We start from the raw sequence: 26971 nt of genomic DNA on the forward strand, positions 1-26971 counted from the left end.
CCCATTCCTGCAAGCCAGTCACTTGTGCCACATCCACCCTGCTCCTCAGTGGGGCTCATAAAACAGCCAGGAATGGTGGCCCCAGAAACCCAAGAGCAAGCCCTGACTGTGGTCAGTGAGGCGGGGAGGGGGGCGGAATGGCAGGATCACTCCCTTCCCAGCCAGCCCTGCCCCAGAAAGCAGCCCCCAGCCCAAGGGGGTGTTGGCACTGCCCACGGAGCTCAGGAGGGGCTGAGCCAATCCCCCACGGTGGGCGCAGTGCACACTTGCATGTCTGCAGTGGAGCTGGGCTGCGGGTTGTCCCTTCCAGGGTGAGCAGCCACCAGCCATGGGGTCCCGCAGTGTAGGAGTCCCCTGGGGCTGCAGCAACAAATGGGCCCCAAGCTGGCAGCTTAAAACCACAGAAGTGGACTCTCTCACAGTCCAGTACCCCTAGGACGAGACCCAGCGTGGGCCGGCCTGCTTGCTCCAGAGGATCTAGGGGAGGGTCCCGCCTCTAGAAACCTCTGGGGGCTGCTGAAGTCCCTTGGCCTATGGCCACATCCCCCCCGCCTCTGTGACCATGGTCACATGGCCTCCTCTTCTCTGAGTCAAACCTCCTTTGCCTCCCACTTACAAGGAAGTGCACTGAAGACCCTCCCCATTACCGGATAATCCATGATCATCTCAGCTCAAGATCCTTAATTTAGTCACCTCTGCAAAATGCTTTCTTCTCACTTGTCATGTCACAGGTTCCAGGACCTAAGGCCTGAGGCTCCTGAACTCTGGGAGCATATCTAGCCCACCACCCCAGGTGGGGATGGGAATTACGCAGCCCAACGAAGGGGCAGTGGGACAGAGCAGTGCATGGAGTCCAGGGGGGTCTACAGAGGGGCTGTGGTGTCTCCACACCAAGTTCCAAAGTGGGGCTGGGTCCCCGGAGGCCGCATGAAGGGAGAGTAGGACCAGATAAAGGATGACCAGATTAGTCAGGCTGCATGGGGACCTGCATTCCTGTGCTGGCGGCCTGTAGACCTCCCAGGAACCATCTGGGCTGACCCCCAGAGGCCTCCAAGGAAGGCAGCCTAAGTAGGCAAATTCAAACACAGTGAGAGTTAGTTGCTCAGTCGTGTCCAACTCTGCGACCCCATGGACTGTAGCCCACCAGGCTCCTGTGTCCATGGTATTCTCCAGGCAAGAATACTAGAGTGGGTAGCTGCTTCCTCCTGCAGGGGATCTTCCTGACCCAGGGATCAAACCTGGGTCTCCTGCATTGCAGGCAGATTCTTTACCATCTGAGCCACCAGGGAAACCCACAGACACAGCTCCCCTAGTCAAATATGGATTTCAGAGAAACAGTGGACAATTTTTAACATGAATATGTCCCATACACTATTTACACCAAAAAAGTATTTGTTGCTCACCTGAGATTCAAACTTGATAGTGCATTTTACCTGGCAGCCCTACCAGAGGAAAGTGGATGCCTCCTGCCACTCTCCTGAGATGTGGCCTGTCCCTCAGGCCAGCCTGGGCTGACCCCGCAGGCTGTCTGTCCCAGGAAGTGTCCTGACACACTTGGCCCAGTTAGAATTGGGGTCAAGCAGGAAAAACCTGTCAGCTTGAGACAGGCTAAGAATGAAACCAGCCCCTGACTGGGGTCAAAGGAAGCCCCCGAGCGTGGTCCCTGTGGAGACCCTCACCCTCTGGTCCCAGTGGCTGTTACAAACTCTGGTCATCCAGATGCCAAGGCTGGGGGCTATAAGCCTGTCCTGCTCCCCAGAGGGCTGTCCTTGGGCCACACTGCAAGCCCCCCAGGTGAGTGTTTCTGGAATGGGGACACAGATTGTTCCAGGCTGATGGGCTCTCAGGATAGCTTGAGGACAGAGGTGGAAGCAGTATCCCATTCCCACAGAGTCTGAGACAGTCGGGGGTCCCTGCCATGGTGGAGGGTGGGGTTTCTCGGAGGGTCTCAGTGCCTTGAGCTCCCTTGGGGATGCAGAGATTAAGGCAGGCCCAGGAAGGTGCCAGCTCCTCATATGATTCCTGGCAGGGCCCTGTGCCTCACTGCATCCCTGGTGCCCTGCTCCAGGTTAGGGGCCGAGAGGCAGAGGAGAAGAAATCCAGACCTCGCTGATCCGGAGGTGCAGTACCTCCAAGTGTCCACGTGGGGGAAGCACATGCAGCACATCTCCCAGGACTTTCCCGCTGACCTTGGGGGTGGGTCAGCACCCTGCAGAGCTGGAGTAGGCAGGGGCCTGGGTCTCCGGGCTATTCCACTTAGCGGAAGGGGCTTCAGGGGGAGGCACTGGCCACACCCGGGGACCGGCAGTGAGAAGGGGCGGCTGGGTGAGACGGCTGACCCCTGCATTACCCTAGGCGTCAGTTCTCAGACCCTCACAGGGTCGGATGCTGCTGAGGTCGCAGCCAGGGACTCAGTGCACCAGAGATGAAAGTAGGAATATTTAAAACTCAGGGTCACACAGCGCAGCCCTCACACAGCACGTGGCTCTGAAAACCACACTCACTGCAGGAGCGGGGCCTGAGGGACAAAGACAAGCAGTGGTGTTACTGAGTAAATAGTTTAACCCTGAGGGCCTTCTGGAGGGTTCTTGGGCCCTGGGGCGTCTGGATGGAATTCTGGGCAGCAGTGCAGCTGGCAAGGGTCAGGTTGCTGCGCTCTCCACCCGATGGAGACTGGGTGAAATCAGGCAGTGGGTGGACGACCCCCTAAGGTCAGGCGCTTGCGGTCGTCATGCGGCCGCCTCTGCACCTGCCTCCTCTGCTGTCCAGTTCCTGGTGCGGCCATTCGAGTTTGGGCTGAGGTCGCGGGGTGAGATGGAGGGCCCTCCCTTTGTTTCGATGGTAGGTGGGTCCTTTCCCTTGAAGTTTGGGGCAGGGGAACAGAGGAGGGGACGAAGTCCACTGGGTCGGTGGGGTGGGGGCATCAGCTTCAGAGGCGGTGGGTGGTTGGACAGGGGGTGGGTGGACGGGGTGGGCACCACAGCCCAGACGGTGCACCCTGGGATGGGGATGGTGGTACAGCCTCAGGGCTGGGGCCCAAGGATGGACACAGACCAGCACTCACACCAGGCCTAGATACCCAGGCTTCCCCGGACGATGTGGGAACTCAGACAGCAGCCTTCCTGCTGGCCATGGGGCTGGTGCCTGCAGCCTGGGTTTGGTGAGTGGTCCCTGAAGCTGGGGCCTGGGTCTGGTCTCCCACCCTCTGCTGGGCTGGTGAATAATTGAAAGCAGGAACCACCAGGACCTGACTGGCAGCTTCAGTCTGTACTTTGTATGCCTCTGAAAAATTCATGAGTCCTTGGGGCAGCAGGGTCCTGCTGAGCTGGCCGAATCTGATCTATCTCCTGCCCTCATCTCCCCAGGGTTCTCAACACCTCCCCTTAAGGCAGGAAGCACCTTCTCTCTCTCCCCCAGGGACCTGGGTGACCCTGGTGGTGACAGTCCTGGGAGCAGCCTCAGACTGTTCCCGGGGATGGCTGTGGGCGTGTCTCCTCCTGGGTGCCCTGATATGTCTCTGAGTGGGGCTATGGTTGAGCCAGACTGCATGAATGTCCCTGGTATGTGTACCCAGCTATGCACACGTGTACGAGTGTGGCCTGGATGTGAAGCTTGCGGGCCTGTGTGTAGCTGTGTGGGGTGTGAGAGGAATGTGGTGGGCTGTCCTGGAGCCCACGGGGGCCAGCATGTATGCAGGTGTGTGTGCAGGCATGCGTCTCGTGCATGCTTGAGGGAGCACACATGTGCGTGCACACATATGTACATGAATGTGCTTGTACACCTACACAGGCTATGTTGGCTCTACCTGCACTCCTGGCTGGCTGCCTCCAATCAGGTCTGAACTCCTGGGGGCGCCGTGGGTGGCTGGACAGCGGCAGCGCTGGGCAATTTTCCCGGCCCTGCAGCCATGCAGGGAGAAACCAGCCAAGTGGCTGGGCTGGCTGCTCCCAACTCTGCTGGGGTGGGTCTGGGTGGGTCATGAAGGAATGGAGCTTTGTGTCTGGAGGAGCCGCTGCTTTCTGGTGTCTCTCCGTGGAAGTTGCCTGGGGAGGAGGTAGAGGAAGGCCGGGGGGGCCACTCAGATGTGGGCTTGTGGCTGGGAACCCGGGCAGCACGGAGGTCCAGTCAGCTCACACCGAGATCTGGGCCTGGACTGTGTGCAGAGCAGGGCCTGAGGCAGGGCTAGGGGAGGTGACAGTGTCCAGGCTCTGCCTCTCTGAGGTCTGCCCTGGCAGACTGGGGGGGCTTGGAAGGGTCAGGGGGGCAGAGACCAGATCACAGTCTCTGGAGGTGATGGCTTCCAGGCTCTGCCTGTCTGGGGTCTACCCTGGCAGGGTGGGTGGGCCTGGAAGGGTCAGCGGGGCAGAGACCAGATCACAGTCTCTGGATTGTCTCTCTGAAGAAGCTTGGCAAAGTGGTCCCAGCTTCTGAAAACCATCTCATCAGGGATGCTGGCAACTCTGGGGGGCATAGGGCTGTGGCTGGGCTCATGCCAGCCCTGAGTGCCTGAAGGGCCAGCTCTCTGGGCCAGAGAGCCCACCCAGGGCTCTGGTGGCAAGAATGGTGCCAGCTGCTGTTTGAAGCTAGGTCTGTCTAGCTGGCTGACTGGGTCCAAGGCTCAGCTGCCTAGAAGGTGGGGGGTTGGGGCGGTAAAGCTGAGCCAAATGGGGAGGGTTGGGGAGGGGGCACGACCACGTTTCTGCATCCCGTGTTGGAGTTCATGAGTTTCCTCGTCCATCTCTGGCCTCTGAGCAGACCTCTTGTTTCACAGAGTAGGCAAGGCCTGGAAGGGTGCTCCACGCACCAGAAGGGCTGGGGTCTGGGCTGGATGGTGCTCCCGAAGACCTCAGCTCTCTTGGAAGGCTGCGGCTGCCCCTGCTGGGGTGGGGGTGGGGCTCCTGAGACGCTCTGTGCCTCCTGTATCCTTTCATGCCGTTGTTTCCAGTGAGTCTCCCAACACCCAGGGTCCTCGTCCCCGTGTTGAGGAAGGTGGCACACATTGGAAAGGCGAGTTTGCAGAGCCAGCCCTGGAATCGATTCACTTAGTTTTACTTTAAAGCTTATATAACGCTTACTCATGCCAGGCATTGTTCTAGTGCTTTGCAAACCTTAAGGCTGCACGGTCATAACAATCCTGTGGTATGTTTACTCTGATTACTCGCCATGCACAGGCTGGGAAACTGAGGGGCAGAGAGGTCCAGCACTGTGCCCAGTTACCGACAAGAGCCGTGAAACAGAAGCAAAGACTGCGGTGCTCTTTGATGGTGTGAAGGTAGAGACTGTCATCAGGTAGAAAACCCAAGGTTACTTTGTGGAACTCCGATGATGACTGTTCTGTGGCCACTTGGCCAGTGTGCCCCCCAGAGATGTTTGCCCTGCCCAGAGCCCTTCCTGGGGGAGAGCAGCTCTCCTCCCCAACACCCCAGACTCCTGCCTCTTTGCCATGAGCATTCTCATTCCTTGGCTTAGGTATTATTAGGAGCTTTAGGGAGAGAATTCATTTGTTGGCACTATTTCATACTAAGGAGTGAATGGCTAGCTTCCCAGAAATATTTGCAACTTAAGAGAAAATCTTGTTAACCTAAATCATGGTGTCTTTTAAAAATATATTTATTTATTTATTTTTGGCTGTGCTGGGTCTTCGTTGCTGCGTACAGGCTTTCTCTAGTTGTAGTGCGTGGGCTTATGGTGGTGGCTTCTCTTATTGCAGAGTACTGGCTCTAGCGTGGATGGCCTTTGGTAGTTGCAGCTCGCGGGCTTATTTGTCCTGCAGCATGTGGGATCTTCCTGGACCAGGGATCAAACCCATGTCCCCTGCATTGCAGGGTGGACTCCTAGTCACCAGATCACCAGGAACTCCCTAAATCAAGGTGTCTTAACCTCAATGCTAGCAAGATCAGTGGGTAGGGAATTCTCTGTTGTGGGGGTGGGGAGCCTGTCCTATCATCTGCTCCCTCCAGATACCAGTAGCACCTGCCCTAGGCAAGAGTGACTGGCCTAACTGGATCTTATCTCTGTGGGTGGACACCAGGAGGGGACAGGATCAGTGTATCTGAGCTGGGAGACCCTCCACAGGGGAGGGTCTATAAGAAACCAAAAAAGAGAGTGTTTGTAAGCCAGGACTGGGGTTGCCATGCATCTCCCTGCTATTTTCTGGATGCTGCTTTGTGCTGGGTGATGCTTTACAGGGTCATCTCTGTTCAGAATCCCCAGCAGCCCTGTAAGGTGGGAGCCATGGCTCTTCACTTGATCAATGAGAACCCCTGCAAAGATCCTTTGATCTGCCCAAGGTCACACAGTTGAGAGAAGCCTGTGAGGTCACCTCTGGCAGTGCCATGGGGTGGACTGCATTTCTGGTGGAGTAATTCATCAAGGGCCACCCCGCCAGAGCTCTCAGTGTGGGCTGAGGGCTCCAGCTCCGTCTAGGCAGGTGTGTCCTTGTTTGCTGGTCCAGGAATCCAGCCTTTCTGTCCCATCTCCCTGGCTTAGAGTGTGGTGACCTTGTCCTGGGTGAGGGGGCTGTGGGGAGGGACTCTGACAGCCCACAGGCCCTGGTCCAGGCTGGACAGCTCTGTCTAAAGCCTACTGGACATCTGGCCAATCAAGCCAGGCACTCAAGCGAGCCAGGGCTGGCAGTGGGCAGGCAGCCAGGACCCAGATGCTGACGCCTGTGTGTGGGCAGGGCGGCTGACCACTCTGCTGGTAGGTAGCCTGTCTCCACGGCATTGCACTCCAGTGCACATCCACCCACGGTCTACTGGGCCGCCCCCCAGCCACACAAGCCCCAGGCCAGTCATCAAGGGCCCGTCCTGGCTGGAGGCTCCAGGCAACCTCCAGTTCTAGATAAAAGTGACTGTTCACTCATTCATCACCTCCTGTGGGTGGGGCCAGAGGCTGTGATGTGTGTGCAGTGGTCTGTGTGTGTGCACTAAGATGTGAGTGTGTGTGGGAGGATGTGAGTGTGTGCACTGGGCTGTGTGCAGTGGGCTGTGTGTGTGTGCGGGGCTCTGTGTGTGTGTGTGAGGATGTGAGTATGTGCACAGAGCTGTGTATGTGTTTGTGTGTGTGCACGCACACACAGGGATGTGAGTGTGGCACTGCCCTCTTCTTGAGCTCCCTGTCTGTGTAGGTGGGGGATGAACAGGAGGTGAGCTAATAAGTAGCACAGTTTCCGATTGTGAACCAGAGCTGAGAGTGGGGGACCTCTCTCAGGACCCAGGGGGACCCTGGGACACCTCAGGGGAGACCCACAAGCAGGGACCTTCTGGTGCTAAAGGAGGGAACAGCATTCCTGGCAGAGGGAACAGTATACTGAAGCCCGCTTCACCTGCTTGAGCATCCTTGGAGCATCGTGTGCCCAGGGAGAGGAGCTGGAAGGGTGGGGAGCGAGTTGATCACCCAGATGAAAAGCCCATGGTGAGGAAAGTGGGGATCGACTTGCCATGGGAGCCTTGACACACAGAGAACCCAGGGGGCCTGGATCACACCTCCAAACAAGAACACATGACTTGAATGGGGACAGGGGTTACAGACTCCTTGTTTGCCTGGAGGCGTGAGAAGGGGCAAGTGGGATGCCTTATAAGGAAACTATGGGCTGGCGATGACAAAGTGCACAGCCTACCAGCCCCTCTCAGAATCTCCATGTTGATTTCTGCCCATCTGTATGTGTCCAGGGCTAACTCTGCTGCCTGATCTTTTCCTGTTGTCACAGGTGACTGCGGACTCCTAGCATCAAGGTGTTATTGGTGGCTGAGGAACACGAGTTAGCTCCTGCATGCAATTAGCTGAGTTGCCAGGGGCTAGGGAAGCTTGTTGAGAGATTTGACCCTTTAAAAAGAACCTATAAATTAAATTTATATTGACTTTAGTGTGTAAGATGTTTAAAAAAAATCAATCCTTCCATGTCTTGAATCTCTTCCTCACTTCCCTGTTCCTTCCATGAGCTGGAGAAATAACACAGCCCTTCCTCTGAATAACGGAAAATTCCTTGCAAGTGGTGGGGGTGGGGGTGGGGGGCTGGACTCTGTCTGGGCAGACACTTCCTGTTGCCCCAGATCAAGGCGCTGAGACGACAGCAGCTCAGGCCCAGGTTGTGTGATTGAGAACCTGTCTCTCCTCGTTTTCCCAAATTAAGTCTTGCTTCTTGGCCTGGTGGAGCTCTCCCTCTGGGCCTCAGAGGAACCATCTGTTTTTCTGAAGGCATTGTGGTTGGGGAGGGAACTTGCTCCTTTTCTACTGGAGGAAAAGGGGTGGTGGTGAAGTAGGAAACTCTGCTTTTCAGTGTTTACCCCCCACATCCATGTGGTCACTGGCCATGGACCCAGGGTCTGAATGCAAGAACCCTCAGGGCATGCATTTTTTTGTGACCACAGGGTGTCAACAAAGCAACAGATGGGGCTCAACCAAAAGGGCTCCCACAGCAGGGTACTGCAGCCACCTCCCCTGGAGATGGCCTGCAGGACCTCGATGCTGATGGCCCTTGGCCAGGATGGACAGCCAGGGGAAACCCAGCTTCCTCTCCACTCGCTCCCCTATGCTCTGATGTCTTCAGGCCCCACTGTCTGATGTTAAGTCTGTGAAGCTAGAGTCACCACCCCCAGGCTAGTGGAAAAGTGGGTTCCTGGGAAATGCTGAGGCCGTGACCTGAGCCATGGGAAGGGTCACCACAAAGGTTCCCAAAGAGGGGATGATCCAGACCTGCTTCTAGATGGCCTCTGCCACTGGCAGCTGTGATGTCCCCACTCCCAGTGCAGGCCTCACGTGTGCCAGGCTCTGAGGGACACGATGGTGGATGAGATGCACCCAAAGGCAGGGGAGCCTGGCCAGGAAACAGGGTCACAGCCCTGTGTGCTGAGATCCCCGATGGGAATATGACAGCTCAGTGTAACCAGTGATATGGGCGATGGGAGGAGGAAGCCAAGAGAGGGCAAAAGTGTGCGTTGGTCTCAGGAGTCTCTGAGGTGGTGCTGAAAGGACAGCGCCCGGCTCAAGAGTACAGGAGAAAGCTTTCTCCCCAAACTGGAGCTGGGCATCGTGTGCATCTGAATTTTTCCACTCCTCTTCTCTGGATCCTGTCAGTGCAGTCTTGGCAAAGATGGCTTGAGCCTGAAAGCTTTTCCCATCTATTTTTAAATAAATGGAATTCTTGTCGCCTGCATGAAATTCACCCCAACTGACTGTTTCCAATGACCTGTTTTGTCTGGGTGGCAGGGGTGGGAACACTGGACAGCGTGCAGTCTACTTGTGCAAGACACAAAACTGAAAGCACAGATGATTACAGGAAGGAGCCCCGAACAGCAGAAGCAGAGGTTTACAAACCTCAACACCGGGTTCACCTTCCAGAACCTCCGAGAGATGTGGTGAAGCTGTTGGTACCAACACCACTGTAGACAAGCGAGCTCAGGCCTGCACTTGAGCCAGGTCCCCTTTCAGCTGGGAGGGTGGTGCTCCCTCTCAGCACCCCAGGAGGTGATAAAGGCAGCTGGGCCCCTCTGGCCTCTGTTCCTGCCCAGGGTCTCGGACGCAGAGCCCACAGCTTGCTCCTGTCTCAATGCACCTGCACAGGTGCACCTCTGTGAACCCCCCAAGCATGAGCCCACTCTGCTCTCCCATCCAACCCCAGGGAGGGGCACCCACAGGGAGGCACTGTGCCTAGCTCAGGTGGAACCCTGGAGTCTGGGAGGCCTCCCTTCAACAGAATGGGCTGGGTCAGCCCTCGTGGAGCATGTAGATTTGAGTCACAGGTGCTTTGTCTGGTTTCTGAGGACTGAGCGTGAGTGTCCCCCAGGTGAGTAGACCCAGTGCATGCATGATGCAATGGTCCCTTCTTTCCTTTTGTAATCCAGGTCCTCCTCCTCTTCCCTCATCCTGGGCTCAGTGGGGGTGAACCCACCTAATGCTAGCAGTTGGAGCCAGTGACCAGGCACAGAGGCAGGGAGGTAGGGTCAGGAATGTGGCCCCTGACATGCACTTGTGTGCACAGGTGTGAGCGTGGCACGCGCTGCAGTCCCCCCTTCCACATTCTAGATGACTTAGCACTGTGCCTGCACTGTCCATTATGTTTTCTGCCCAAGTGAAAAAAAAAACGCTCAAAACCAGGCCACTGGTTTTGGAACCCAAAGGGCAAACAACACGGGTGACTTGGCCCCAGGGATCCTGCTGCTTTAGGAGCCCCAAGTTACTGCTGAGGACAGCGCCAACTATTAAACAGGCTGTTCACTTGGTGGATCCCACACTGCCCACTGCATGTGGGAGGAGTCTGAATGTAGTCAGGAGGGCCACCTGCAGCCATCAACATCCCAGGTGTGCAGAGCAGGCTCCCGGGGGGCTGGTGAGAAGCTGGCAGCACTGAGTGTGCAGGGGACCCTCGGGGGCTGTGGAGTGAACCCGTTGGTCTTCCAGCAACACCGCCCCCCTCCCTGGGATATCCATGGCTAGGGGAAGCCAGCCAACTCTGCCAACTCCTCCCAAGGGGCACCCTGCTGTCTGTGTCCCAAGCCTGCCCTCATTTGTCCTGGATCGTGGCATCAATGTTGCCAGTGGCCTGAGGCCTAGGTCTTGCCCTGGGGCTGGCTTTCCAATTGCTGCTCCTGCCGCAGGCCCCTTTGGAGTCTACAGAACAAAGCCCAGGCCCCTTGGGGACTTCCAGCCCCCCCCGGGGTGTCTCGGGCCTCACTTTCCTGACCATCAACGCCCCTTTTTCTGCCCCTAGGTCTCTGCAAACCCAGCCTTTCCCATGCTGTGTGCCTTCCTGGATCTGCTCTCCAAGGCCCAGTTCAGGCCACCTCTAAGGAAGTCCTAGATGCCTCCCTGCTCACCCAGGGCCCTGGGGTCTAGAGCGCCCGTCCAAATGCCTGGTCCATCTAGAGGCCAAGAGCACAAGGTCCTTGGGGACTGGGCTTTATTACAGAGAGCCTGGCAAGAGCTCCTGTCTCCCCAGCTCCAAGGTGTCCAGTCCAGGTCAGCTGGTTAGAATTCAGCTGGGGCCAGGGAGAGCTGGGGGCTCTGGTCAGGCGGTGTGATTGCCTGGTTCCCGCCCACCCAGAGGGGACCAGGGGTCTGGATTCCCTCGTCAGGGCACACGTGGCCGCAGGAGCGGGAAGGGCTGGGCTCAGTGGCCCAGCCCGGTCCTCCCTCATCTCTTTCCCCACTGCTCCCCTCCCCTCCCCTCCCTTCCCGGCGGCGCAGGAGTTAACGGGGGGCGGGGCGAGGCGGCGGGCGGAGCCGGCGCGGCCTCGGGCCAGGCGCCCAGGCGCGCGCGGAGCTAGGTGGCCGCAACGTCCCCGCGCGCGGCCCGGGCCCGGCAGGAGCGCGGAACCGCCGCCACCGCCACCGCCGCCGCCGCCTCGGCCATGCGGCTCCCGGGCCGGGGACCTGGGCTCGGGCCCGCGCCGCCCCCCGCGCGCCGCCCTCGCTGAACCCGCGCCCGCCCGGGCGCCGCCCGGCACCATGGTGCAGAAGTCGCGTAACGGCGGTGTGTACCCTGGCCCGAGCGGGGAGAAGAAGCTCAAGGTGGGCTTCGTGGGGCTGGACCCCGGCGCGCCCGACTCCACCCGGGACGGCGCGCTGCTCATCGCCGGCTCCGAGGCCCCCAAGCGCGGCAGCATCCTGAGCAAGCCGCGTGCGGGTGGCGCGGGCGCTGGGAAGCCCCCCAAGCGCAACGCCTTCTACCGCAAGCTGCAAAATTTCCTCTACAACGTGCTGGAGCGGCCGCGCGGCTGGGCGTTCATCTACCACGCCTACGTGTGAGTGCCCACCCGGGCGGGGGCGCGGGTCGCGGGGCACCGGGCCAATCGGCCGCTGGTGGCCCGCGGGCGCGCAGCTGCAGGGGACGAGGGCCTCCGTCTGTGTCCGGGCGCCCGCGTCGGTCACACCGTGTGCCTGGGGTCCCTTGGTTCAAGCGGGGGACGGAGGTCGGAGAGCGATTTTGGAGACCTACGGTTGAAAGGAGTTCTGGGATCCGGCGTTCAGGTCCGGGCAGGGGCGTCTGTCCCCCTCCCCCGCCCGCCCGCCCGCGGCCTGGTTGGGTTACATCAGCCCCTCCCCCGCAGGATGGGGAGCCTTGCAACGCCCCAGCTTCCCCTCCTCAGCCCCAGAGGCCCCTCCCCACGGTCGCTGTACGGAACAAAGGGCCGGCCTGGGAGGAAGCGCAGCGCTGCCCGTCCTGCCATTGGATCTGGACTCCTGGGGGGCCCCCTCTAGATGGGTTCCCCCAAAGAAAGGGAAATGGGGGAGGGGCTGGCTTACCCTTCCCCATCCCCCCAAGCCGCTTGGTCTTCGTCCAGGCTGAGCGCCCGGATTGCTGAAATGGGGAGGGGTCCAAATCTTACTCTCCTCCCCAGCCCTAGGCCCAGGGCAGTTAGCTGGCTGTCCTGTCCCGTGGCACCTGCACCCATCCCTGAGCTGTCCTGAACCCCCACTCTCCCTCCGCGCAGCGCGGCCCTGACCCCTCTCAGCAGCAAGAGGGGCAGGTGTATGCCTGAGGCCCGTGTGCACATTCTGGGCTCTGGACCCCTTCCTTGGCAGAGCGGACCCCCAGGAGAAGGGGTGCCACCATCCTGGAGCCACCCGCCCTGGCCTTGGAAGGGCTGCCGGTGTCCCCAGGCCCAGTGTTTAGGGAGCTCCTGGCTCCTGAGGCAGGGCTGGTGGCCAGGGGCCAGCATGTGCACATGGGTGTTTGCATGTGTGTGGCGTTTGTGCCTGTGTGAGTGTGTGTGCACCCATGCCGGTGGCGTGCATGGCTTCTGAGCCTGCAGGCGCTGTCTCCTATCCCAGCCAGCCTGGGGCCGGGACTCGGCCATTTTGTGAGAAGAGGCATTTTGGGATGGGAGTGAGGGCTGAATTCTGGGAAACCATCTCCTACCAACTGAGGGCCCACCTAGAACAGACACTGTGTGCCCCAAGAGCGTGCTGTGCCCTGTGAGTGTGTGCTCTGTATGGACCCTCTGTGGGAGGGGGGAGAAGACCCTGGGAGGGAAGTGCCCAGCTGCTGAGGAGTGGGTGTCCTGGGGGTCACCATGGCCCTGGAGACCTCCTGGGCACTGTCCCCAGAGGTTCCCCTGGCACCGCATCAGCCCTGCCGACCCTGAGGAGGTCGCTCCACCCTGGTAATCCCCCTGGGCGGATGTGCCCAGGTGTGCTCCTCACCCTTGGAAGAGCCCTGTCTTCTCTCCTGCCAGGCTGGGGCTCAAGGGGGTCCTGGGGGCCGGCTCTGGCCAGCAGGTCCTGGCCTGAGGTGACCTCTGACCCATGGACACAGCCCACGGTGCCCCCACTCCTGTTTGACCTACAGTGGGGCTACTGGAGGGTTTTCTGTGCTTTGGCACTAAGGTCCCAGCTGGCAGGGCTTCCCAGGCCCCCTCTATTGGCCCCTCCATGCCCAGCCTGAAGCGGTCAGCCGTCTGTGCTTCCTGCGTCCAAAGCTGTAGGGATAGTGTGTGGGGCCAGGGTCCAGGCAGCCACTCCCAGGGTGGGGTCTCTGTTGCCTCCTTTTCAAGTGTCCCTAAGTCAGGACAAGTGGGCCTGCAGCGCATGGGGGCTCTGGGGCAGTAAAGGGGCCCGGCTGCCCCTGCCCCCAAGGCGCTGTGGAGGTGAACTGTGTGGGGCCTCCCCTCACCTGGCCCCGGGATACTCCCTGGACAGCGACATCTCTGTCCTCTCTTGTTCATCAACCATCACCCGGTCCCCGAGCATGGAATTCACCACTGTCCCTAGGCCCCGCCCATCCTTGGGGCCCAGGCCATCAGTCTCAGGAGATCTTTTCTGCCCTCATTCTGGTCCCCGAGGGTGTGGACTCCCCTGTGCACACTGCCAGCCTCCCCCCACCCCCCCAGCAGGGACCGACACTACTCAGTTTGGTTTGTTGATTCATTAATTAAGCCAGTTCAAGCCCCTCCTGAGCTGGGCCTGGGGGAGCCATGGGGGCAGGGAGCATTGTGGTGGGGTGGGCAGCGCTGCCTTCCTAGGCCACCTTCCTCTGCCTTTTGCCACCGAAGCCTGGCTTCTGGAAGGCAGGGGTGTGCTGGACCCTCTGAGCATCAGAGGAGGGGAAGGAGGCGGCTGCCTTGTGGCCCCCCCGGCTTGGTGGACATCAGGCCAGGTCCCGTCTCCCTCTCTCCCACCCTTTGCAGAAGGGGCCGTCTCTTTGAACGTGCCTCTAGGCCTGGAGCTATGGCCATCACTGCCTCTGCCTGGGAGCGGCCCCAGAAACACTTCTGAAGGCAGGAGGCTTCCCTGAGTATGGAGGGATCTCAGATCAGGTGGAGGGCAGGCCGCCTCGCCCAGCCCCGAGGTCCCTTCCTCTGCTTGGGCTGGAGGGAGAGCGGTCCCTGAGCCGTCAGACCCCTCCCCACATGACTCCTTCCCCTGGGCGGGCAGGCTGGCGTTGTGGGGGATCTGCTTGAGGCCTGAGTTAGGAGGAGAGAGGAACCACACATCTTGTGGGCCTGCAGTCTGCCGGTCTCAGGTTTTTCTCATTTTGTGGCCCCATTTTCACTGGTGGGAAGACCAAGGCAAGGGGTAGAATTCCGGAGTTGCCCCACTCACCCCAGAAGGGGTCTCTACCCAGAGCTTGGGTGCAGATTGGCTAACTTCCAACATCCGAAAGCCACTAGGAGTTGCCAATGAAATGGTGTTTAAAATAGGCAGATGTAAAATGCTGGCGATGCAGGGCAGGGACTGACCCCTGGAGACCAGGGCTTATCTCACCAGCTCACTGCTGTGAGTTGCCTTCTCTTGGGCTGGTACACCGAGCCTCCTCTATCCTCAGATGGCGTCAGCTAGACCTCCGGTGGCCTGCAACGGTTTGGGCCTGTGGCTGGGGGCAGCGGGATGGGGGTCTGGGACCTTGGGGCCATATACTCATCCCCTGCATGGCCTTGGATAACCCAGTTGGCTCCACATCTGGTCACGTGCAGGCTGCCTGCTGCCCCTTCTCATCCGTCTGTCCTCAGTGGGCAAGGCTGGACCTCACGGGCTGGTCACTCTTCTCCTCGCCCTGACTGCCTTTGGGGGTGAGTGTGGGCCCAGGGCAAGTGACCAGGGCTCTGCTTTGAGAGGAAGCTAGAGTCTGAATGGCCATGTCCTCAGCTCCTTCCAGCTCCCAGACTCCCCCACTGTCCTGAGGAGGAAGTGACTATTGATTGGAGAGTTGGAGAATCTTATGGAAATTTCCCCAAAGGTGAGAAAGTAGGAGGATTGTGGTTTCCAGGGAGACCAGGGCTTGGCTGATTGTCTCTGGCCGCCCATCTGGAGACCTCAGGCCTCCTTGTAGGATTTCCCTCCCACAACCATGAAATGTTTTTTAATCATGTGTCTAATTACACTGGGCTGTGATGCCCCACAGACAGTCTGTGTCTTCAAGGTAACAGTCAGTTGAAAGCTCTGTTCTTGACAGTTTCACAGATGAGAACAAAGAAAGACCTCTGTTTTGTTAGAAATCAGTACAAGTCAAACTTCACAACTTGTCTTTTCGGAGATTCTTGCGGGGCAGGGGGGACCATTGAATGGGAACCGCACCTGAAAACGGCTCACCCTGGAGTGTCTGTAGAGGGACCGGGTCATTTCTGAGAGCATAGACTGAGTTCAGCAGTGGAGGGAGTGTCTAAGGGGGTGTCTTCCCCTGTTTGTTTGAGTCAGTCAATGAATGCTCAGACTCTGTTAATCCCAGCGCTCCGGCTAAGCAGAGGCCGCTTCTGCTCCTGGCTGTTGCTCACAATACCTTCTGAGTCCCCCCTAGTGAGCCCACCAGGCTGCCCCTACCCTTGGGAGTGGGGTTCTGAACCCACTGGAGAAGGAACAGGGTCCAGGGGACTGAGGGTACTCTGGGCCTTTCATGGGAGGTGCTGAGGGCCGGGGAGGTGGAAGAGACCATGGGGAGGGCTGAGCCTCCATACTGAGGTGCATGAGGAGGACGGGGAGGGGGGCAGGGGGCGGGGCCAGGGGGTCACTGGAAGCTGCTGCCCTTCCAGGGGTGAAGTGTGTGAGGGACGTTGGTCCGTGTCCGATACCTCGTTACTACAAACCGTGCTGCTGGGTTAGCTGGTAGGCGGGTCACTGAAAACATTCTTGAGTATAAATGCAGGCTGTTTCCTGGGTGGGCACATGTATTAGTACCAGATGTCACCTCATCATCTCCACACCCCTCTTAGGTGCGGCCTGAGGTTATAACCAGTGATGGTTCAGAGGACATGTGTGGGTGAAGGCGGGTGGGTGGTGGGGATGGGGGGCTCCAGACGAGCCTGGTAGGGATCCTGCCCCCACAGCCACTTCTGGAGCAGGGCCCTGCGTGTCTGTGTCTGTGACGTGGGGACACAGTTCTGGGCTTGTCTCCTGTGAATGACTCAACACAGCGCCCGGCGTGTGTGACGGTCACGGGGTCCTGGCTACATCAAGAGTTGCTCCGCAGGAGGAATTCTGGGCAGATGGAGGTGGGCACATCTGGGACAGCACCCTGGGCCATCCGCCCTCAGCCCAGCCCTTAGCCCAGTCAGGCATGTTCTCAGTCCCATTGGCCAGGGGCTGGTCTGGACAGGGGTTCAGGGCTGCTGTGAACGTGGCCGCACGATTAGACCCGGGGCCCAGTCTGATGCTGCGTGTTTGTCCAGGGGGACTGGCCATTCCCTAAAGGACCTCGCTTGTTCTGCCACTGTCCAGGTGCTGGGGGAGGTCTTCCTTTCATCGCTAAGTGGTCCTAGCACCTGGTACTTCCAAGTGAGGAAGCCACACGGTTTTGGTTTGAAAAGCACCATGGTGGACAGGTTGTAGCCATGGACCTCAGACCATAAAGGGGACTTCAGATTTCCCTGTGGGCTATGTGCCGATGAGCAGCTGTATGGTGACTTAGCGCCATGCAGGCCACCAGGAGGGAGCCCACCTCCAGATGGCACTGCCCCAGGTGCCCGGCTGTGCTTTTTGACAGCTCTGCAGCCCCGGGAACCAGGCCTCACCTGTGCCCTCCCGGCTGCAGCCCACCCAGCCAGAAAGGCTGCGCCAGTTTGGTGACAGCTGAAAGAAGAGGGGCCTGCAGTCCTGCATTGTCCCCCGGGGACTCCGCCTTCCACATCAGGGAGGGTTTGACAAAGCTGCCCCCCTCCCTCCACTTTTGCGGGCTGCCATTGTCCAGTGAATGTTCTCACTTCCCTGAGAGCTGGTGGGGTGACGGTGAACCCCGAAACCTCTCTCGGTGACGTGGGTGTGTGTGGGAGGGGTCTGGGACAGAGATGACTATTTCTAAAGGCTGTCTGTTCCTCGCGTGAATCAGGGCAGCCTTGGCCAGCGTTGGAGGCAGGTGGTCCGGGGGCTGTTTTGAACACAAATGGTCTGGAGTTAGAGGCTGAAGTCTGTTGTTTGAAGCTGGGTGGCACCAAGCTTTCCATTCATCCAGGAGGAAGCCGGGCTGGGGAGGCTTGGGTCTCCAGGGCCCTTGATCCTCCTGAGGGGTTGCTGCAGAGCCGCAGCCCACATCCCCCAATTTGCTCTGAGTTTGGGTGGCTTCCTCCACAGCCCAGTCAGAGCCTGTGGGGGTGGCGGGCCCCAGAGTTCCCGGTTGTGAAGGCCTGGGTGTGGGAAGTGTGTGTTCTACCACGGAAAGGCGTTCCCTTGGGAACAGGCAGGATGGTGCCCCTTGGAGGGAGAACAGGGCTTTTGTCAGGTGTCATGACACTGGGGCGCGAGCCCAGGTGAGCCTGTCTCATGAAGATCCAAGGCCATGTACTGGTGAGTGGGGCCACCAGCACTCAGCCAGGCAGGTGATGGTCAGGGCCCTCGGCTTCTCTAGCAGGTCCAAGGACATGGTGAAACCCCTGTCCTGAGGAAGATCTGCCTGCGGGGGGCTCTCACTTCTCCTTGGCCACCAGCTTCCCAGACAGAGTCTTGGTCCCACTGCCCAGCATCTGGGATTGGCCAAAGGAAGGGGACACCAGACAGGCAGGCCTTTCCCAGCAGCTCCTTGTAGAGGCCATGGTGGCTTCACTCAGTTGAAATGGGAGGTTGGGTGTGTTCCAGCTTCCATCCCTGAGTCTGACTTTCACCCTCAGGATGTGCCCAGATCTGAGTGTTCTTAGGCTCTGCCTGCTATCTGTCTTGAATACAATTAGTTGTTTATTTTTTTTGGATTACCTGGAATAATTTTGTAACGGTGCAGAACATGTTTGCTCCAGAAAGTCCTATGAGGAGTTGTTGGAAACTGTCCTGAGCGATCCCTTGCCATCCGCAGTGGTGGCAGGTCTCAGCTCCCAGGCTGTTCCTGGCAGTCTGCTGCCTGCGGCCCCTACCCAGGCCCCTTCCTCCTCTAGGTCCTGTCTGGCCCCCCTTCCCTCCTTGGAGCCTCAGTCTTGACCCAACTAGAGAGCTTAGAACTCTTGAGTTTGCTTTTCCATTTAATGCTTGGAAAAATACTTGAAAGGTTTGTCTGAGGAAAAGGCCAGTTTCTCCTGGGATCCCAGGCTTTGGGGAAGGAAGTGGGGTCATGGGGGGTGCAGAAGTGGGGGGAGCCTGGGCAAGCACCTGCTGATCTGTTTCTGTTCCTGCAAGTAGGGCCCTGAGGGACTGCCAGTCGTGCTGGGCCGTATCCACGGGGGAGACGGAGCCTTGATGTAGGATGTAGTGGCAGTACCGGGATGGCCCTCCAGCAGGAGGGCAGGGTCTGATGCAGGGTTCCGACTTTCACCGGAGGAACAAGAAGTGGGAGTGTTTAGAGCTCAGCCTCTGGTGGGGGGTTGCTGGGGTCGGGATGGGAGGCTGCGTCCTGTGTGACTGGAGGGCCGGGCAGGGCGCTGGCCGTGGTCCTGATCAGGAACCCTTGGCTGTTTCTCCCTGTGAACTCTGTGCAGGACTGTGGAGAGCGGGGTCTTTGTCCACGAGTGGCTGGCGCGGGGAAGGGGCTCCTGGGGCAGACGCATGGCCACCCTTTGTCTAGACCACTTGCTTCTGTCTCCAGATTCAGCTGTTTGTGCTTAGAGTGCTCTTTCCTCCTTGGTTAACGTTCTCCAAGATGGTTCTCTCCAATCTGCAGTTTAATTAGCTGAGAGCTGAATTAATATCTTCTGGGTGGAAACCCAGTGTTTCAGGCCATGCAGTGGGCAGACAGCACCGCGTGGTCTGAGAGAGGGGGCTGGCGGCCTCTTAGAGAAGCACTTGGGTATGGTGCATTATCCTTTCTGATTCTGAATACTGCACACGTCCACTGTAGGAGACAGAGAACATGCAGAAAACCCGAGGAGGCGCGTTTGTCATTCCTGATCTGTTTCCGAGCATCTGTGTTTCTCAAAGGAGATCAGATTCAGACTCTGTCACCCTCCTTCACACTGACCGTGCGCAGTGGGGATTTACCCGTGGAGTCAGACAAGCCTCAGTTGGGCAAATATTGGACTTTGTCTCTGTCATCAAGGCTCCCCGTCTCTCCAGAGCAGGGGAAAAGGTGGCCCTGTCCCTGATCCCTTACCCTGCGCCCTTGGTGGCTCTAGGTGCTGGCCTGGGGAGGGGCCCAGGAGGGGGCTTGTTAAAATGAAGTCCTGCCCGAGGGTGAGCCCTCCATTGCTGGAGGCGTGAAGTGCAGGCTGAAAGGATGCTGGGGGTGTCTGTAAAGGACCAGTGAGCTGGGAGCCATGGGAATGCGGTGGGAGGACCAGCCTGAGAGCTGCTTGGAGGGTCTTCAGAAGAGTCTGGGGGAGCAAGCCTGGCCGTCCTGTCAACCTGGGGGCAGTGGGTGGGGGATGACTCTATGAGAGATCCTGAGTCAGGAGAACAGTGGTTGGGGTGCCCTGAGCCCTGAGTGGCTCCTGTGCTCACAAAGGGGATGTTGGATACCAGGGGTGTAGTCCAAACTGACCCCCTCATTGGGGGAGTCCCTCTCCCCCAAAAGCTGGTGTCTGCCCTGTGTTCTGAGCCCAGAAGCCTGTCCACAGCAGTGTGCCCTTGGGGGACCCGTCCCCACCCCACTCCTGCCCAGGCTTCCACGTGGCAGGGCTGTGGGACCTGTAGGGGCCAGAGTCAGCCATGCTGACTGCCTGATCAGGGCAGTTCCCCAAAGGTGCCTGTGTTGGGGGAGTGTGTGGCAGGCCTGGGGGACACACCTCCAGATGGGGCCCCCAGAGTGAGCTGAGCCTGGGGGAGTCCAGGCCTTACGAGGACAGAACTCAGTGAAAACCATGGAAGAACACACACCTGGAGGAGACCCTCTCCCACGACTGAGGAAATCAACCAGCTAGTGGCTGCCTGCTCCCTGCGAGTGGGTGCTGAGGCTTCTCTAGGGGAGGCTGGGGCCCTTCTTGTCCCCAGAGGCCTCAGAGCAGTGTCTTTCCTCTAAGGATGTGTCAGGTTCCCTGCTGGCAGGGGTGTGGGAAGCAGTGTGTTGGGAGGGGTAGGCTGTCTGAGACTTTCTTAGAGGGAAGCTGAGGCCCAGGTGAGAAGGCTGGCCTGGGCACAAGCATGTGGATGGGGCTTCACCTGCTTCTTCAGAGCCTGACAACCTGCCTGTCTTTCTTCTGTAATCGAGGTGAAACTCACAGAATGTACAATTAGTCATTCCAAAGTGGCCAATTGGGGGCATTTTTTGGGTTCACAGTGAGGGGCAGCCACCAGCTGTCTCTGGTCTTGGGATGTGTTTGTCCCCCTCTAAGACACCTGAGCCCATCCAGTCTGTCTCCCCACCTCCAGCCCCTGGGGCCATAGCTCCTGTTCTGGGCATTTCATGGGAGCGGATCACATACTGTGTGACTTTCGCATCTGGCTTCCTTCACTGAGCGTCATGTGTTAAGGTTCATCCAGGTTGTGACCTGGGTCAGTGCTTTGCTCCCCTTAAAGGCTGAGCATGTTCCACTGCAGAGGGGCCAGTTGCCCACTGTGCATCTGCTGATGACCTGTGGGGTGTCCCCCTCAGCCTGGGGTGTCTGGAGCTGCTGTGAACACTTGAGTTCATGGCTCTGTGTGGACACACGCAAACATTTCCTGTTTTTAATGAGTGCGTTTGCTGCCTGTGAACTCATGTGTGGCCAGGCTCCCTGGGGTGTGCCGTACTCTCCTGGTCCCATGACCCCCACCCTCTGCCTTCAGAAGCCTCTGGATCCCTTGGGCCTCTGTCCGTGGCCCCTTCTTGCCTCCTTACTCCCAAACTGTCTGGCGGGTCTGCACTATCGAGCCTTGTCTGATGGAGGCTGTGGGCTGGAGCTGACCTTGCCCTTTGTCAGGATGTGGGCCCACTCCGTGTGCGGGTTCTGGCTGCACACTGAGGGGACGGATGAGCAGAGCAGGTGAAGAGAGCTAGCACCAGGATGATTGGGGGTGCCAGGAGAGAAACTGGAGGGAGATGGGGGCCTCTTGCAGAAGGTGACGCTGAGCATGGCACCTGGGCATGAGGAGGGGGGCAGCCCTGCACTGGGGGTGCAGCAGAGAGTGCTGGGCAGTAGAGGAGAGCGTGCAAAGGCCCTGGAGCAGGGAAGCTGGTGGGAGGAGATGGGCGCTCCTCCAGGTGTCTTGGTAGGGTGTCGGGTGGTGGGAATGGGGAATAGAGAGGTGGGTTGCCGTCAGGACACACTGGAGGAAGAGTCTGGTGGAGCACGCCTGAGATGGGGTCTTGGCAGGGAGGACCCCTGATGGGGGCTGTGAGCCTAGTGGGGACTGTTGTGTCTGAGGAGGCTGGGGATGACGAGGGGACCCATCCATGTGTGCAGGCTGGCCGTGGGTGGACTCTGATGGGGGATGGAGGGGAAATTCCAAGGCCGTCCAGTGGTTAACATTGCAAGCTTCCACTGCAAGGGGCACAGGTTCAAACCCTGGGCAGGGAACTAAGATCCTGCATGCCATGTGGCTAAAATAAACACACAAACAAAAAATACCCCAAAACCTGTTTGACATGGGATGGAGGAGGGTGCTCAGGTGAGCCTTTGTCCAGTGCTGGCTCTGGGTGCAGACAGGTGACTACTGGAGAGTGATCCCATGTGCAGCGGCCATCTTGGGGACAAGATGGGAGGGGCTGGGGAAGTAGCCTCTGTGGGTGCTGAGCCAGTGGGTTTCCTGCCAGGGCCCCAGGGGTCCTCCTGTCTGGCCTGGCCCCAGGGGACAGCCCTTCCTGTAGCTCCCGGAGCCCCTGGGGCTTCACCACAGATGTCTACTCTTTTGGGGGTACTGGGGGGGTCCCTTGGAACCTGGGACTTCTGACTGGTGCGTGGTCAGGGGACAACGCTTGGGAAGGGTAGGACCAGACATTCACCAGATTCTCCCTGTGGCTGAGGCTTTGGAGGACAAGAGCCATCTGAGGTACTGGCCAGTGGGAGCATAAGGGGTCCCCCGAGCACGCCTTCCTGCCCTGGGTGTTGGGAGAGAGAGGGCTGGATGTGGGGGTTGCTGTGGATGTGGAGTGACCTCTGGTCCAGCAGGGAGCAGGGGAAGGCGTTGGGGGCCAGAACAAGGGAGGCCAAGGTCATTTGTAGAGGCCTTGAATGCTGAGTCTGAAGCTGAACCTTCCCAGTGTCTGAGATTCCTGGGTCAGAGCCTGTCAGGTCCAAGGCACTGATTGAGCTCATGCTGTTTGCGAGGTTCCCAGGGCCCACCTCCTTCACCGCCATGGCCTTAGGTTCAGGTGGTGCCTCCAAGTGTCTTCTGTTCTCCTGGCAGCAGGCTTGATTGGCGTGGCTGGGCTGCAGTGGACCGGGCGCTGCCCCATTGGTGGCCCAGGCTCCAGGGAAGAGGTCTGCATGGAACCTCCAGCTCCCTCTGATCCTGGCAGGATGACGAGTGGTTCCCTGCATCTGCTTTGCACCTCGAACAGCCGTCAGGAATCCAGGCTTCCTGTCGCTCCCAGAGATTGGACGTGGCAGTGGATCCTGGAGGCAGAGCAGTTTATTAGGCAGTGAAATTAGATTCCAGGCTGCGGCGCCGGCTGCGGTCCTGAAGGACGAGGCAACGGGAGGTTCCCCAGGGACCTCACACTGGTGGCTCCCCCTCCCCCGGTCTCTCCTGGCTCCTGGGTCACCCGGCCCCCAGGGAGGCACAGTCTTATCAGAATGGATGTTATTCTGGGGACCCCGCCAGTGGAAGGGGAGCTCAGGCTTGGCCCCCATGGCCGCAGTGAGCAGCTTCACAGCCTCTGTGCTCCTTCTGTGCTCTCATCTGTAAAATGGACACACACTTTCCCCGTCTGTCACTTGTTGGGTGCCTGGAGCATAGCAGACATGCTGTGAATTCCAGCCTGGGGGTGGGGCTCGATGTCAGTGACCCCTTCCCACTCTCCTCTCCCAGCTCTGGGGCCTGGGGGCGAGCAAATGGGTGATAGCAACACGACTATTTTTCCTCCCAACCCTGCCACCTGCTTATGAGAGGTTTATCTCATTAAGGGCTTCCCAGGTGGCACTTGTGGTAAAGAATGCGCCTGCCAGTGCAGGAGACGTAAGAGATGTGGGCTCGATCCCCGGGTCAGGAAGATCCCCTGGAGGAGGGCATGGCAACCCACTCCGGTATTGCCTGGAGAATCCCATGGACAGAGGAGCCTGGCAAGCTGTAGTCTATGGGGTCACACAGGGTCAGACATGACTGAGCACGTACGCCTATCTCATTAAATATGTAGAATAAGGCGAGTAATCCCAGCTACCTTTTGACTCAGTCTTTGGAGAGGGGGGAGTCTGGGTTGCGGGGACAACCTTGGGGGGGCCGTCCCTGCTTGCACCACGGCCCCCACCCTGGTGCCCTCCCAACAGTGACGTGGGATGAGGTGGCAGAGGCTTAGTCATGTTTTGCCAGAAGAGAAATATTCCCTGAAGTCAGATGGGGGAAGGAGGCGGGAGGGAAGAACCGGAGGCAGTGGGGTCTCCCTCCGGAAGTGGGGGCTGTCCCTCCCCAGAGCACAGGGGCAGGCAGACCACACACATGTGCACCCAGGGCCTGTGGGCACAGCTGTGGGCTCCCTGCCTCAATGGGTGTTGTCAGCCTTGGCTGTGGGGCTCCTCTGGCTGACGCCCAAGCCTCCAGCACCCTCAGTCCCTCCCGTCATCTCCTGCTTGCCCCTCCTCTCCGTCGTCAGACCCCTGCACTCAGGACCTATTTCAGAAGAGGGGTCCATCTCTGCTCAGAGCTCAGGCCATGGAAGTCCCTCCTGCCATCTGGCGGAGGTCTCTCCTGCTGCTTTGGATCCTGCAGGGCTGGGGCCAGCCCCAACCCCACCCCCATGCCCCGCCATGGCTGCTGGTAGACTGGGTGCTCTGGGTGGTGCAGGCCCAGCTGTGCACCTGGGCTGTGGTGGTTCTGGCTGATGCTCACTCTCCAGGTGGTGAGCAAGGTCTGCTGTGCCTGCCTGACCCCCATCACAGCCCCTGGAGTCTGGGGCTGGGGACCAACTGCTCGAGAAGCTTGTCTCCATGGCAACTGCTGCCAAGGAGAAGCATCCTGACATTGAATTCATTATCATAATTAGCCACTACGTACTGCCTTTGTGGATACCTCCTGCCACCGCTCCTTTCTTTCCCTGCAGCCTGGATAGTTCCTGGGCTGGAGGGCATGAGGACTCCCCTCCCCTAGGGTCTGGGGCCTTGGTCAGGTGGCAAGGAGAGGTGCAGGATGGTACTGGGCATTAAGCTGAACCTTGCAGCAGAGGGGCTGGTCTCCCAGCATGCATGGGGTGGGGTGGACCCGCTCACCGGTCTGTCTGGGAGGAAGCAGACTCTGGGGCCTGAGGGTCAATGCCCAGCACACAGCTGGCCTCCCAGGGCCCCAGCATTGTTGGCAGTGTCTGCCCCGCACCTCTGCAACTCCTCTCCTGAGGAGCAGCGGGGCAGAGGGAGTTCTTCTGAGACACAGCTGCCAGCTCCGAGGAGTCTGCCGGAGGCCAGAACCCAGGTCATGAAGGCAAGAGAGGCCCTGCCTGGCTCAGATTCCCCAGCATCTCCAGGATGCCTCAGTGCCCAGGGCCCCAGCATAACTGCAGTGGGCACCTTGTGATGGCCACAGGGCTAGGGGTGGTCACCCGTGTTGTCCTGAGGGAGGGCAGCACCTGCCTCTGAGCTAGCCTCCCACCCTCACCAGCTCCAGTGGGGGGCCAGGCCCCATTGAAGTGCCCCTTGTCACCAAGGATGCAGTGTCTGAAACCAGGAGGCCAGAGGCAGACCCCCCTCCTGGGCTTGTGGGGCCTCTGCCTTCCTGTCTCTAGATGGGCATGGGCGATGGAAGTCTCAGGTGCCAGGCTGCAGCTGGGTGCTGGGTGGGGATGGCCACCAGTCACTGAGGTGCCCACAGATGGGAGAGGCCTGGAGTAAGTGACTTCCATCAGTCAGCTGCCTGCGAGTGGCCAAGGACTGTGGGGGCATCATTGCACTTTGGAGGTGTCCCTCTAGATCTGTGAGGGCCTCACCTGGACCTGGCAGCACGGAGTAAGGGGTGCTTGCTCCCTGGGGGCATCTGCTGCCCTCCTCTGCTTCCTCGTTGCCGAGTGGGCGTGCCAGCCTTTTTCCAAGCGTCCGTCCCGCTGCCTCCCCTGCACCCCCTGGCGGTGCCATCTGTGGCCATCTGTCTCAAAACATCAGAAACAAAACTGGGAGTGTGGCCGGCACTTTCTGCGGGAGAGGGGAGGAACGCTGTGAGGTTCCCACCTTGGGCTGCAGGTTTGTCTCCTGAGCTGCTGGTAGGGCTCCTGACAGCCTGGCCTCTGTCTGCTAGGAAGAGTGGGACATTCTGGAATGTTCTGAGATGCTGGCAGAGCCGCCTCGAGGAAGCCAGGCAGAGAGGGCCTGGTCACCCAGAGTCCTGGCCTTTTCTTTGTTCTCTAGAGGAGTGTTCTTATGCAGCACAAGGAGCTGGCATTCGTGGGTACGGCACTGGGCCCTGCCTCCCCAGCAGACAAGAATGATGTCAGGCACCCTGGAGACCCTGATCTCTAGTTTGGTCAGACTCACCCTCTGCTGGGTCCCGGACTCACTGTCTACCCCTTACCCACTCCAGGGCCACTCCACTTACTCTTCCCTCTGTCAGGAACACCTTCCCTTCTCTGTTGGCCCCACCAGCTCTTCACCCTGCAGTGTGATGGACACCTCCCCAGGGAAGCCCACCGGGTCGTGTGTCCCCCCAGCTCCCAAGTCCCGGTACTGAGCTGAGCTGGGTCCCAGTGCCCCTTCTGAAGTGGGCGACCAACCTCAGTCTCTCCCACCACACAGGCCTTGGCATCCTGACCCACTGCCCTGGGATCTCCTCCAACCCTGGCAGACCCTCTCTGGGCATGTGGGTTCCTTCTCAACAGCAGAGTTGAGGGGAGGATACTGTGGGCAGAGATTTATGGATATAAGGCACATGAGACATCTGGACATTTTTGTCCCTGGGCTCAGCTAATTGAATAAATTGGCTAATGAGCAAAGGAAATTAATTGCAGTTTTGAAATGTGACCGTTTCCCCGCATGCCTTTTGTCTGTGCCAGCGGCCTTCAGATAGAGCCGGGGATGATGATGGAGCCAGGGACGCGGATGGGGCCAGGGGCGATGATGGAGCTGTCTTCAGGAGGCCATGCTCTGAGGAGGGGCTGGGTCAGCCCTGTGATCGGGGTGGCCTGTGTCTCTCTGGGCCTTGTTGCCAGGCTTCTTCCAGGCACGTGGGCAAGACCACCGGAGGTACCCCTGGATCTGACTGAGGCTCAGTAGGCCTTGGCGCTGAGCACCCCCTCAGTGATTCTGGCCAGACTGGGCAGGCCAGACCCACGTCACTGTCGCCGTGGCCAGGCTGAGTTTGGACCATGTGGTGTTGGCTCTGAGGGTCTCATTCCCCACCCCATCTCTGCCACCAAGGAAGCCAGTGGTCTTGATGCCCAGGGAAGGTGGAGCTGGATGCCTGGGGTTTCCCAGGTGGTGATAAAGTGGGAGAGCACCTCAGGAGCCCTAGACCCCCGTCAGCAGCCCTCAGGGGCTCTGCTCCCTGGGATCTCAGCCCCACCCTGTCCCCTTTGGCTGGACGCCTACTGCCCAGCGGTTCCTGGTTCTGGAAATTGACCAGTTCTCCGTGC

At 59.2% G+C, this 26971-nt stretch overlaps 1 protein-coding gene across 5 annotated transcripts in view; it reads left to right on the plus strand.

The window, feature by feature from the left end:
* The first annotated feature begins 11448 nt into the window (after positions 1-11448).
* KCNQ2 (potassium voltage-gated channel subfamily Q member 2) overlaps positions 11449-26971 on the plus strand; it is a 43312-nt gene continuing 27789 nt past the window's right edge. For all 5 annotated transcript variants that reach the window (XM_055544472.1, XM_055544471.1, XM_055544473.1 and 2 more), the window contains exon 1: positions 11449-11744. In XM_055544472.1, coding sequence (XP_055400447.1) covers positions 11449-11744 — 296 coding nt within the window. The remainder of the gene's footprint in view (positions 11745-26971) is intronic.

The sequence above is a fragment of the Bubalus kerabau genome, chromosome 13, assembly GCF_029407905.1.
Source record: "Bubalus kerabau isolate K-KA32 ecotype Philippines breed swamp buffalo chromosome 13, PCC_UOA_SB_1v2, whole genome shotgun sequence".
In the NCBI taxonomy this organism is placed as follows: Eukaryota; Metazoa; Chordata; class Mammalia; order Artiodactyla; family Bovidae; genus Bubalus; species Bubalus kerabau.